Here is a 12944-nt window from a genome sequence, read left to right as displayed (position 1 = left end):
AGTACCAAATTCAACCTTACTTAGCCTACTTTAATAACCAAATTCATGTCACTAACAAAGAAAGTTGGAAACACAACTTTCAAAAGGTTAAAATTTTCAATATCATCATTGAAATATTCAAAATGTTTAGATTTCGGTTTCAACTAAATTATTTTGAACCTTTAATTGTCTTAATACAAAAAGCCGTGAACCATTAAAATAAAAATGAAGAACACAGTTCATACCACAAAAACCCTCCAACGATCAACTTAAAACGTTATTACTAGAATGTGAAGTTCTTTAAATTTAGAGTTTTAAATTGTTAAAAATGGATTTTTGTTGAAAGGATATCGATTTTGACAGAAATTAAAGAAACATAAAATAAAACTAGAATTTTTGTGCCAAACTATACCAAATACAAAATTTTTATGAGTTGAAAGTTAATCTTACCTTAATCAATACTTTCTTAAACAAATTTACTCCTTGTTTACCTTTTTTTTTCTTCTTTAGGGTTAATTTTTTCTAATTGTTTTATTTTTATGTCTATTGATATAAAACCAGACCTAAAAAAACATATAACAATCATATTTGAATAAAAGTCCTTTTGAGGTGTAATTACAATCACAATTATAATAAGATAACTCAAAAAAGGGAGGTATTAGAAAATATTTTTTGTCTCTCTTATTTTCGTTGCTTTTGTGTTGCTTCAAGAATTTTTACTTTTTTAATTGATTTTATTAGTTTTGAGGTTGATTTGAGCTCAATGAAAGGCCTATTTTAAAATTAAAAGTCACACAAAATTAAGCTAAGCTAAATCTTGATATATATATATATATATATATATAATACACATATTTCAACTACTATTAAACAAAATTGAAAGTTTTCAACAAGGAAATACAAAGTAGATTTTAAAATAGTATTTTAAGCTATCTCTCTGAACATTTTTTAACATTTTCCAAAATTAATTGCTACTCGCCTTTTAATAAAAAAGAAAAAAAAAAGAAACCCCTTAATTTCTTTTCTCATTCTTATCATGCAGGCACAACCATGCCCAACGAGAAAACAGGGGAATTACTTTATTATATATGATACATTTGGTAAGGGGAATAGTTAAGTCATTTTCTTTTTATTCTTTTTTACTCTTTTATTAGTTATTTCATGATTGATGGAATAGAGTAAAAATATCATTGGACAAAAATGTCTTTATTTAATATATATAATTACAACCCTACCCTTATATTATTTTTTTCCCTTTTTCTCCCCTCTCTTCCTCATCTATCTCTCTCCCCCACTTTTTTGCTGTTGCCACCACCTTTCTTGCTTCGTTCTTCACTACCCTTAGTGTGAAATACATTTTTAATCGTCACTTTGATTTCTTTTTACTGAGATTATTTGTTGGTATTTTATAAATTATTTTCGTGCTTTGTTTTTTTAGGGTTTTGGTAGCAAAATTTTATGTTTTTGTAACTGAGTTTCTTGGTTCAGGTAGGTACTTGAAGCTTTTACTCACAGTACCTTAATATTTTGAAGGAACTAATAAGATATTGTTTTGCGATTTTTATTTTTTGAAGGAAATATATTTAAAGCATGTCGTTTTGAGTCTTTTAGCAACAATTTTTTATGGTTTTGTATTCTTATCAAAATATTATTAAAATATAATCAAGAATAATTTTTTTAAGTATAAATATGTGATTAAATTATAGTGAAGGATAATTTAACTTTTTGGTATAAATATTTTATTATATTTTTGTATTTTGACAAAAATAAATTAAATATTATAATAAAAGATAATTTTGTAATTTTATCATTTAATCCTTCATTATTTTAAAACTATTCTTATCAACCAAACATTAAAATAAATCATAATAATAATTCTTACATTATTCCATTTCATCAACTAAATCACTTAATAATTATTTTATTTTATTCTCACGAAATAATTATCTTATTTCGTTTTATTCCATTCTATGAACCAATTGTGCCATTAATACAGTTTACATTACCTTTTATAAGTCTTTGAGAATCTGTTAGGTTTTTTTTTTTTTTAAAGTTATCTGTATTCATTCAAGCAGGAAAATCCTGTAGATACAGAAAGGAGATCTGGCTTAGAGAAATAGACAGACCTCAAGAGATGTTTTTTTCCGACAATCCGATCTTGTCTGACTAGGAAGAGATCTTTCTTATTTATATTTAAAGTTTCTCCATCGTAGAACTTCCCAATAAACGAATTTTATGATGCATACACATGGTAATCGGCACCACGTTAGCAGATAAAATCATCCAAATTCCAATGCCTTGCTCGGAATCAACATACGAATCCCAATCTTGTGGACAATGAAGATACTATTGATTTAAATTATTGAAGGCCAAAAGACTTGCTTAAGAAGTCGAAGCATTAATAACAATAGAAATTTTAACAATAATGTATGCACTTGATTTTCGCATCTCTAAAAAAAGTGTACCTGGGTTGTCTCACAGCTTCAATCCCCAACCCTAAACAAGTTAATCACGCTGCATTAGCAAGTCATTAATCTATCAAGTGTCAATGCTGCAGGAAATATAGATGAACTTCACCCTTTATAATTTACTGATGTCAAACTGAAATCTGATTGCGTAGCCCATCCTGTTTGTTTATCAATTCTAGACCGATTCCTGGCGAGATATGGTTATGCCCTGGAAGATAGAAAACTCTGTGTTCGTTCTGTTCAGAGAAATACTCTATATTCTTGGGTTTTAGTATTACCATTCTTCAAGAAAATTAATTTGGTGGCCTCTAATAAAGAAAGACCAGAAAACATCCATGGATAGGCTGGCACCTCCATTATAAATACAACAAGATACATAGAAAAATTACTAATTATTGAGATCTCCATTGCTTTTCCCCATCTTTTCAGGGTTCGGTAGTAGTCTAAAAATTAAACTTTTGCTTCGTCAATGGACCGCCTGCAGATTCTGCAATGGTTTCTTTTCTTAAGTTTGCATTTTATTATTCGTGATTCAGTCACATGTTTAACAAAATCAATAAACAAATAAATAAGTGGACAGTTTTCTCCAATCAAAGGGTGTGATCATAAACAGATTACTCCAAGCCTGGCATGAAATCTGTGAACATGCATATGTCTGCGGTTCATCTAGTAGAAATCAAAGCAGATCATTTATTTGACTCTTGTAAACTAAATCGAGTAATAATCAATAATATTGCTTTTCATATTCACCTAAAGACATTAGTTTTGCATTCGTTGACCCAGAACAAGGGCATTAGAAAAGACTCAACGCAACGGAGTGAATCGAGTCAAGATCTATAAGTTTCCCTTTAAGCATTTAAAAGAATACACGCACCACAAATTTAATTTGGAGCCATCTTGACGGCCAAAGTATACAGATGGCTCGTGCGGTAGGGGAAGATGAAGCTGATGAGACAGGCAGAAGCTTAAGATACTCTTTCCGTCACCTTGCTTCAAGCTTCAGGAGTACTACTTCAGATGCGGTGTCGTTTAAAGAGAAAGACGACGATGAAGTGGAGTTGCAGTGGGCTGCGATTGAGAGACTGCCAACTTTCGAGCGGCTAAGAACGTCATTGTTTGATCACAAGTTGTTAAATGATGGGAAAGAAGATCAGGGCAGAAGGAAGATGGAGATGATAGACGTTACGGAGCTTGGAGCACTGGAACGCCGCGTTTTTATTGAGAAACTGATAACAAAGATCGAGGAGGATAATCTCCAGCTTCTGAAGAAACTAAAAGAAAGAATAGACAGGCAAGAAACTTAATCTCGTTTTTTCCCTTCTTTTTTTTTTTGTTTTTACTCTAAAGCACATTTTCAAGAGTGCACGTAAAAATGTATTGAGGAAGATTTGGTAACTGTAACTGATGGAACGTTATGCTTGCTATCAGAGTGGGGTTGAAATTGCCAACCATTGAAGTGAGATACGAGAATCTGTGTGTGGAAGCAGAATGCGAAGTGGTTCAGGGAAAGCCCCTCCCTACACTTTGGAACACCATTAAAAGCATATTTTCTGTAAGTTTGTAACATGATTCTGAATGCAGATATTTCTATGTGGCCCAGAATGAAACTTTGAGATAAGGGATAATTCTCTAAATCAATGATGAGAAAATTTTCCTTTAGGCGAATGAGAAATCTTCTATCCATAGCAGTAATTATTTAGAAGTAACACTGCAATTGTCAGTTCAGCAATTATATGACATTGTTTTTCCTTTTCTAATAATTCCTAGGAGTTGCAATTTCCTATTTAGAATTTTTTTTTTTAAAAAAAAAACCCAGATTAATATGTTTATTTCCTAAATATTAAAATGTTTATGCAAAGCTCAGAAACTGAAAAAATATTTGATGTTGAACAGGCTGTGGCAAAAGTTAGCAAATGCAAGTCTCAAGCAACCAAGATAAAAATTCTCAAAGATGTCAGTGGCATCATCAAGCCTTCAAGGTCCACCACACAAGCTTGTCATCAGTTTATTGTGAAATCTGAGTTTATTTAACTTTCCATTGAAAAAAGGGATAGCTGCTTATACTAATGACCAAATCAATTAATTGATAATCTTTCATGAACTCCCTTTTCATGCAGGATGACTCTGTTGCTTGGTCCTCCAGGCTGTGGGAAAACCACTTTGTTACAGGCACTTGCAGGGAAGCTTAGCCCATCTCTCAAGGTATATAACCTGTCATCGACAATTGAAGTTACAATTTTAATATTAATAGTTTTAAGAACAACAAATAGATTATATTTATTAGGAGTTTAAATGCAGGTAACATATCCTCACACTTTTAATTTTTTTATCATAATTGTATGTGGGTTTATTAATTTTTAAAATTAACAGACAGTGTTAATTCTTAAACATGAAATGCTTAAAATATTTTTTTTTTTCATTCTTTTCTTTTCTCTCAAGTCAGTCTATTACATTTTCTTATATCAAACGATCACCTTATGACTTGATCTGATTGTGAAATGCTAAATTCGACCAGATCTCCTTATGAGAGTGCGAGATCTAATCACCCACTCCAAATCTCAAGCTCCTCTAGTAGCATCAGATCTGGTGCTCCCTTGGTGCGTTCCTTAGGGAAATGCCACCAACTATTGGGTGGCCAAATTGAGAGGTTTTTTTTTTTTGAAAAAAAGAAAAAATAAATTTTAAAACGAAAAATATAATTTATATGTCATAATTTTTAAAATTAATAGAGAGTAAAATTATTTTAAAAATATTATTATATCATCAAATTAATAGAAATATTAACGATTAATTAACAACCGGACTTATGTGTCTAATAAAAATAAATTTTTGAAGCGAATTATTTATTTTGAAAACTAATAAATTTGTATGTAATTATAATTAAAAGTTAAGAGTTTGAAGATATTTTACCCTTAAATATGATCTAAATTAAACAATTGGAAAATTTCAACGATATTCAGGTCACAGGAGAAACATATTATAATGGTTACAAGTTCACAGAGTTTGTTCCTCAGAAGACATCAGCTTACATAAGTCAATATGACCTGCATATTTCTGAAATGACTGTAAGAGAGACACTTGACTTCTCAGCACGCTGTCAGGGCATTGGAAGCAGAGCAGGTAGATTTTCTTACTGCATTTATACTGATAAGTGTACAATTCACAACACCCGTTTGATCTTAAAACTTGTCTTCTAATGAAGATATCTTGAAAGAAGTTAGCAAAAGGGAGAAACTATATGGCATCATCCCTGAACCAGATATAGACACTTACATGAAGGTAATCAATTTGCAAGAAATAGTTCACTTTTATGTCAATCATGTTGAAAGAGGGCCAATGACTGACATCCCTGACAATAATCTGTGTTAACAGGCAATTTCAGTTGAAGGATTGAAAAGAACTCTCCAGACAGATTATATATTGAAGGTGATTCTCTTGAAAGGAAAACAAATGTATAATAAGCACTTTACCGATTTGGGTCCTTTACCATTCGGACTTCCATCAGAGGATTCAAATCTTGTAGCACATATTCTTTTCTAATAATTCTGGTACAATTTATGGCTGTTTTCAGATCCTTGGACTGGACATTTGTGCTGATACAGTTGTGGGAGATGCAATGAACAGAGGAATCTCAGGCGGAGAAAAGAAAAGGCTGACAACAGGTTTTGTACTCGCACTCTGCTACCTTTCTAGTAACATAATGAGTTAAATACGTATAAGAATCTCAGCAGATGATGAGAAACATGTAACTAGTGAAAACAATTTGACTAACATGATTAGGAAAATTTTCCATGGATTAGAAAATTTTATTTATTAAATTCTAATTGATTAAAGTATATTGTTTTTTATTAAAAAATTTTATTTTAGATGTAAAATTTATTTACTTTTAGTATTTTTCTTGAAAAATCATTTTTTTTTGTTTACATACATTTATATTCTTATATTTTAAATGTTAACTAATTGAGAATTCCTCAAATAACAATTTACAAATTTATATGATAATTATAACATTGAAAAACTAAATCATTTACAGATAACACATTTGCAGCAAAATGTAGTTGTTATAAAATGCTTGATGTTCACCTCTCGCAGGGGAAATGATAATTGGTCCCACCAAAGTTCTGTTTATGGATGAAATATCCACTGGCTTAGACAGCTCCACTACCTTTCAAATTGTTACCTGTCTACAGCAATTGACACACATAACAGGCGCTACAATTATGATATCACTTCTTCAACCAGCTCCTGAGACCTTTGATCTCTTCGATGACATAATTTTAATGGCAGAAGGAAAGACTGTATACCATGGACCACGCATTCATGTTCAAGATTTCTTTGAACATTGTGGTTTTAGGTGTCCACCACGAAAAGGAGTTGCTGACTTCCTCCAAGAAGTATGTGTCCATGTTTAATCTATCTAGCACGTAAGTGAAATTTGCCTTTGAATTCAGGTTTTAATGTCGATTTCTTCAACAGGTGCTCTCTGAAAAGGATCAAGCACAGTACTGGTATCATAAAGACAGACCTCATAGTTATGTTTCTATTGACATGTTCAACGCCGCATTCAAGGAGTTTCATGCAGGACAGAAGCTAAACGAAGAACTATGCACAGCTTTCAACAAATCTGAGAGCCACAAAAATGCTCTGTCACTTAGTATTTATTCATTAGAAAAATTGGAATTACTCAAGGCATGCACAGCTAGAGAATGGCTTCTCATGAAGCGGAACTCATTTGTTTATGTCTTTAAATCAACACAGGTGACAAATAATCACTATCTGCAATTTATTAGTTAGCACACAGAACTTAAATCAACATAGACTTACACAACCTTGAATATTTTCTGGATGCAGCTTGTTCTTATTGCACTGATAACAATGACAGTATTTATACGTAGTAGAATGAAAATTGATGAGGTCCACGCAAGCTACTTCATGGGGTCTTTGTTTTATGCTCTTATAAGACTGATGTGCAATGGAATTGCAGAGTTGCCATTATCTGGTTCTAGACTTCCCATATTCTACAAGCAAAGAGATTTCTACTTCTATCCAGCATGGGCTTATTCAATTCCTTCAACAATTCTAAAGATTCCTCTTTCATTGCTGGATGCTGTTCTTTGGACATGTCTCACATATTACGTGATTGGTTACAGTCCTGAACCAGGAAGGTTTGTTTTCCAAAGATATGTTAAATGCAAATACTAAATTCAATCCTTTCTAAGTCCTAGTTTTGCTGTCAGGTTTTTCCGTCAACTCCTACTCCTTTTCCTTCTTCATCAAGTGTCAACATCACTATTCCGCTTCATTGCTTCAGTAATTCGAAACCAATCCGTTGCAGCTGACTGTGGTCAATTTACTATATTGGCGCTATTTTTTTTTGGTGGCTTTTTAATTCCAGGACGTAAGGCAATCCTTCACTTATGTTAAGAAATTCTGAAAATGCCGAGTATTCATGCCACAATAGTAATAAAGCTTTGCTCACTGCAGCATCTTTACCTGATTGGATAAAATGGGGTTTTTGGATTTCCCCTATCACGTATGCAGAAATAGGAGTCTCAGTAAATGAATTTCTGGCCCCAAGGTGGCAACAGGTGAAAACAAACCATTAATCTCTATCCTTCAAATGAATGATGATCAATGTATCTGTAGTTTCCGAAAGCTCATGCTTGCTGGTGCTGGAAATTGAAAAGTGCAGGTTTCACGTTCAAATGTTACTTTAGGGCATCAAATCCTAAGGAAACGTGGCTTAGACTACAGTGACGACTTTTATTGGCTATCAGTGGGAGCTCTAATAGGATTTTGGATGATTTTTAACGTCGGATTCACCTTTGCACTCAGTTACTTCAAGCGTAAGTTGTAGCATGCATGCAGACACAAGAAAGAAACATAGGAAAACATATTTGAAGTTATGAATCAATCATTCTAAACTGAATATTTCAAAAAATGAAATCTGTGCAGCTCCAGGAAGATCTCGGGCTATTATTTCTCATGAAAGGTTTCATCATTTGAAGGAGAAAGAAGATTCAAGCAATGTAGTTCATCAGGAAAAAGAATTGTTCCCTGTTGACGCTCTAAAAGCTGTTACAGATACAAAAACTATAGGGATGGTTTTACCTTTTGAGCCCATAACTATATCATTTGAGAATGTGCAATACTTTGTTGATATTCCAAAGGTAGCCATGTTATTCATTAATCATCGATGCACTCCTCATAATTTTGAATGTCAAATTCTTTTTCCAATGTCTTGCCCTGTGTTTGCAGAAAGTAAGGAAGCAAGGGTTCCCACACAAAAAATTACAGCTCCTTCAAGATATTACAGGAGCATTTAGGCCTGGAATTCTTACAGCTTTGATGGGTGCCAGTGGAGCTGGGAAAACAACCTTGATGGATGTTCTTTCTGGAAGAAAAACTGGTGGTCATATAGAGGGCGAGATAAAAATTGGAGGATATCCAAAGATTCAAGAGACATATGCCAGAATATCTGCTTATTGTGAGCAAACTGATATACATTCTCCCCAAATTACAATTGAGGAATCTGTAAAGTACTCAGCTTGGTTACGCTTGCCAGAACAGGTTGATAAGCATAAAAGATTGGTAAGAAGTTCTCCAACTTTATATCAATGAAGAACTTGAGGACGAGTATTAGACTTTTAAGATCAAACTGGATAACAATATGGTAACTCTAAGATGATTAGAACAAAATGATTTCTCCTTATTAAGTGCATCAAACATTTAGTTACAAATGTTTCTTTATTTACTGATAAGAGGATCTAATTTATATCTTTAAACAGAAAAACATAAAAACTAAAGAAGCATAGAGGAAGGTATACTTTTGTACACTTAGCCTAAAGTACCTCTATGACTTGAAGACATGCTTGTATCAGTGCCTGTAATATTGGAAAGGGAACTGCTTTATCAGAATATTTCACTTGCCTTACTTTTCTAACAGGAATTTGTGGCAGAGGTTCTTCAAACGATTGAGCTAGATGAAATCAAAGATGCTTTAGTTGGCATCCCTGGTGTTAGTGGAATATCACCTGAACAGCGTAAACGGCTAACTATAGCAGTAGAGCTCGTTTCTAATCCATCCATAATATTTATGGATGAACCCACCTCTGGATTAGATGCCAGAGCAGCTGCAATTGTCATGCGGGTTGTGAAGAATATTGTTAATACAAATAGGACAATTGTATGCACCATTCATCAACCAAGTATTGACATATTCGAGTCATTTGATGAGGTAATTAATATGACACATACTTATGATGCATGATAGTCATTTCCTGCAGTAACAAATGCACCAAAGCTAACCAACAAAGTGATAATCCTGTTTATTCTGTTTTACATAATACCAATGCATCCTACAGCTCATTTTGATGAAAAGAGGAGGACAGATGATATATTCTGGAGAGCTGGGTCAGCATTCAAGTAGGCTTATAGAATATTTTGAGGTGAAAACATCAATACACAAGTTCTGTTTTATGACATTATTTTACATGTTATTAGTATTTTTTTTCCCTACGTAGTTAGACAAATTTTAGAAGCAAAGGCTCACTTAATACATCCTACATGCTTTCAACTCATAAGAAACTATAATAAATTTGACATCCTTTTGTCAGGGTATACCAGGGGTACCAAGAATAAAAGAAAACCACAATCCAGCAACATGGATGTTAGACGTCACTAGTCCCTCTGCTGAAGCTCAACTCGGGGTGGATTTTGCCCATCTCTACAAAGAATCTCATCTATACCGGTATGTTTGCCATGATAAATGACTCCAAAGCACGTTTTAATTGATATACTGGAGACCTGTGAGCACACCACAAAATAAGGCCTAGCAGAAAACGTTTCTGCTGCATAGTTGTCTGTCATACCAAGTAATATATATGTTCCTTTTTGTGTAGGAGAAACGAGGAACTAGTCAAAGAGCTGAGTCTTCCTGTAGAGGGCTCAGAGGAACTACATTTTGCTACGCGCTTTCCACAAAATGGATGGCAGCAATTCAAAGCATGCCTATGGAAGCAACATTTGTCCTACTGGAGAAGTCCTGGATATAACTTATCACGGTTGATATTGCTTACATCATCTTCTTTGTTATATGGAGTGCTTCTTCGGCGGAAAGGGCAGAAAATGTAAGCTGCTTACTTCACTATATCAGATAAGACTTGCTTCATTAAGCATCAGCAAAATTCATGTAACAGAGTTGACAGAGTTCACGTACTTAAGTACTCAAACTCATGAATGAAGGTCACAGGTATTCCTTACAAACGATTGCGGCACATATTCCATCATGAATTGTGTCCGTGGATCAGTACTCTAAACGTTTGGAGTGAGGAGCAAACTGTGTGGAGTACATTTATTAAAGAATTTACCTCACTAAAGTTCAGTTCCAGCAGAAAACTGTACCTCAAGCTTTAGAAAGATTTACCATCTAATATACTGAAACTTTGTTTTTCTTTAGATTGTTTTGGAATTATAATATATATATATATGAAAAAAAAAATAATATACTGAAACTTTGATCCTGTTTCTAGGGATAATGAACAGGACTTTTTCAGCATAATAGGATCGCTGTTTGGTATCGTGGTAATCATTGGAATAAGCAACTGTGCATCTGTTCTTCCCATCATAACTACTCAGCGTACTATTGTGTACCGAGAGAGGTTCGCCGGAATGTACTCCTCCTGGGCAAATTCAATAGCACAGGTCTAAAAACATTTTCTATAGCATTTTTTAGCGTTTCCAAGAAGTCTATACTCTGTAAGAGATCCTGAAACTCACATTACAAATATATAAACTAGCACTTTTATTTTTAACACAGGTGATTGTCGAACTTCCCTATGTCTTCCTTGAAGCAGCTTTGTTCTGGACTATTACGTATCCGCTTGTCAACTTCTATGGATCAGTTTACAAAGTGTTTTGGTACTTCTACGTCATGTTTTGTACGCTGCTCTTCTACAAATATTTCGGCATGATGCTTGTCTCTTTGACTCCAACTCATCAAATGGCCGCGATATGCGCCAGTTTCTCTCACCCGTTGATGGGTTTGTTCTGTGGATTCCTCATTCCAGGGCCCGTAAGCCAACTCTCTCTTTTCTTTCTTACCAGAACAAAAAATTCCAGTTAATTACTGTATATTTGCCACTAAGTTCATCACCTAGGTCTGTGAAGCAGAATAATGATCAAATTGCATTTGGTATATAATTCCTCAGTCTTTTCATTTGCTTTTGGACAATTATATCAAGCTCCCTATATCTTAAATTGATTGGCATGCAACTCATGAAAACTTTTCCACTTTTTATCTGAATATATATTTGTAAGCATTTAAATGACTTTAATCTTTAAAAAGAGAAGAAAGCCCTAGATTTGAATAACTTGTTATCATTGATGCCTAAAGTAGCAAACCTGGAATTATGATATAGAACAATTTGCTTTTTGCTGCAAAGCCCAAAGTAGATTCCCATTTTTTCTTTTGTCACAGTGAAATAAAGTTGATTCAGCATAGTAATTTACACATTGGTTTTCACCCTTGCAGAAATTGCCCAAATGGTGGGGATGGTGTTACTGGATTTCTCCAATGTCATGGTCCCTGAAAGGTTTCCTTACTTCACAATATGGAGATATAAAGCAGGAAATGATTGCATTTGGAGAGCGCAAATCAGTGAGCGCCTTCTTAGAGAGTCACTATGGATACAAACATCAAGATTTACCCATCATAGCCATTGTACTTATTGCTTATCCAATTTTCTTTGCATCTATTTTTGCTTATTGTATAGCCAAGCTAAATTTTCAAAGGAGGTAAATGCATGCGCTTCTGTTTCAGTTTCTAAATTTTGATTCACCATTTCCAGACTGATTCTACTATCCTGTATTATATATATTACCCTGAAAGAAAATTCATCATATATATATATTTATATTTATATCAATGTTTCTTACCAATAAAACATTGTTTACTTGTCAAAGCCCCCAACTGAACATCTTAAATTCTTGATGTAGAATAATGGCCTATCAACCTGGCATCTGCCTTTCAATGTTTTCTTTTTCTCAATGTGTAATTTGACTTGAAGTATACTTACCATAGCTGATCTTCCTGCTCTAATTTGAATGTGTCCTGAAACCCTAAATTGTGGAATATACTTTCTATTATGACTTTAGGATAATAAATATTCCTTTTTTAATTGAGTTAATTAAATTCTTATATTTTTATAATTTAGTCAAAATATTGTTTTCTCTTTTTATGTGCACTTAATATTAGTGTAAAGGATGAAAATAACAAGTGATAATGTCATCATGTTATATTATGATATGTCATGTTAACATCATATGATATAAAAATAATATATAACATTTTAACTAACAACAATTAATTCATCATTAATTATAAGAGTTTATTTGATTTAAAATAAAAATATAAAATTATGATTAAATATAATAAAATAAATAAATTTTTTAAAAATAATTTAAGAAAAAAAATCTCTTGACACCAACAAATTTATC

At 33.1% G+C, this 12944-nt stretch overlaps 1 protein-coding gene across 3 annotated transcripts; it reads left to right on the top strand.

Moving 5' to 3' along the window:
• Positions 1 to 3598: 3598 nt before the first annotated feature.
• On the top strand, positions 3599 to 12246 carry LOC110413582 (pleiotropic drug resistance protein 3-like). Of its 3 annotated transcripts, XM_089783041.1 has the most exons (21): positions 3599 to 3738; positions 3876 to 4007; positions 4358 to 4426; positions 4565 to 4649; positions 5408 to 5567; positions 5650 to 5726; positions 6019 to 6109; positions 6540 to 6841; positions 6924 to 7205; positions 7299 to 7612; positions 7685 to 7845; positions 7932 to 8035; positions 8140 to 8293; positions 8764 to 9038; positions 9394 to 9684; positions 9812 to 9895; positions 10064 to 10197; positions 10349 to 10576; positions 10979 to 11150; positions 11266 to 11520; positions 11980 to 12246. In XM_089783041.1, the coding sequence occupies exons 1-21, from the start codon at positions 3614 to 3616 to the stop codon at positions 12244 to 12246; spliced, it is 3762 nt and encodes a 1253-aa protein (XP_089639167.1). In that variant the 5' UTR covers positions 3599 to 3613. The 3 variants fall into 3 exon arrangements, with proteins under 3 accessions (XP_089639167.1, XP_089639166.1, XP_021280118.2); XM_089783040.1 differs by lacking the exons at positions 3599 to 3738; positions 3876 to 4007; positions 4358 to 4426 and adding exons at positions 5820 to 5873; positions 8403 to 8617 and having other exon boundaries at positions 8718 to 9038; XM_021424443.2 differs by lacking the exons at positions 3599 to 3738; positions 3876 to 4007; positions 4358 to 4426 and adding exons at positions 5820 to 5873; positions 8403 to 8617 and having other exon boundaries at positions 8706 to 9038.
• Positions 12247 to 12944: the final 698 nt, after the last annotated feature.

Source organism: Theobroma umbraticum, unplaced genomic scaffold, assembly GCF_002168275.2.
Source record: "Theobroma umbraticum cultivar Fairchild unplaced genomic scaffold, ASM216827v3 scaffold_4.1, whole genome shotgun sequence".
NCBI lineage: Eukaryota > Viridiplantae > Streptophyta > Magnoliopsida > Malvales > Malvaceae > Theobroma > Theobroma umbraticum.
The sequence above is the reverse complement of the archived record's forward strand: the minus strand, read 5'-3'. Positions and strand labels throughout refer to the sequence as shown.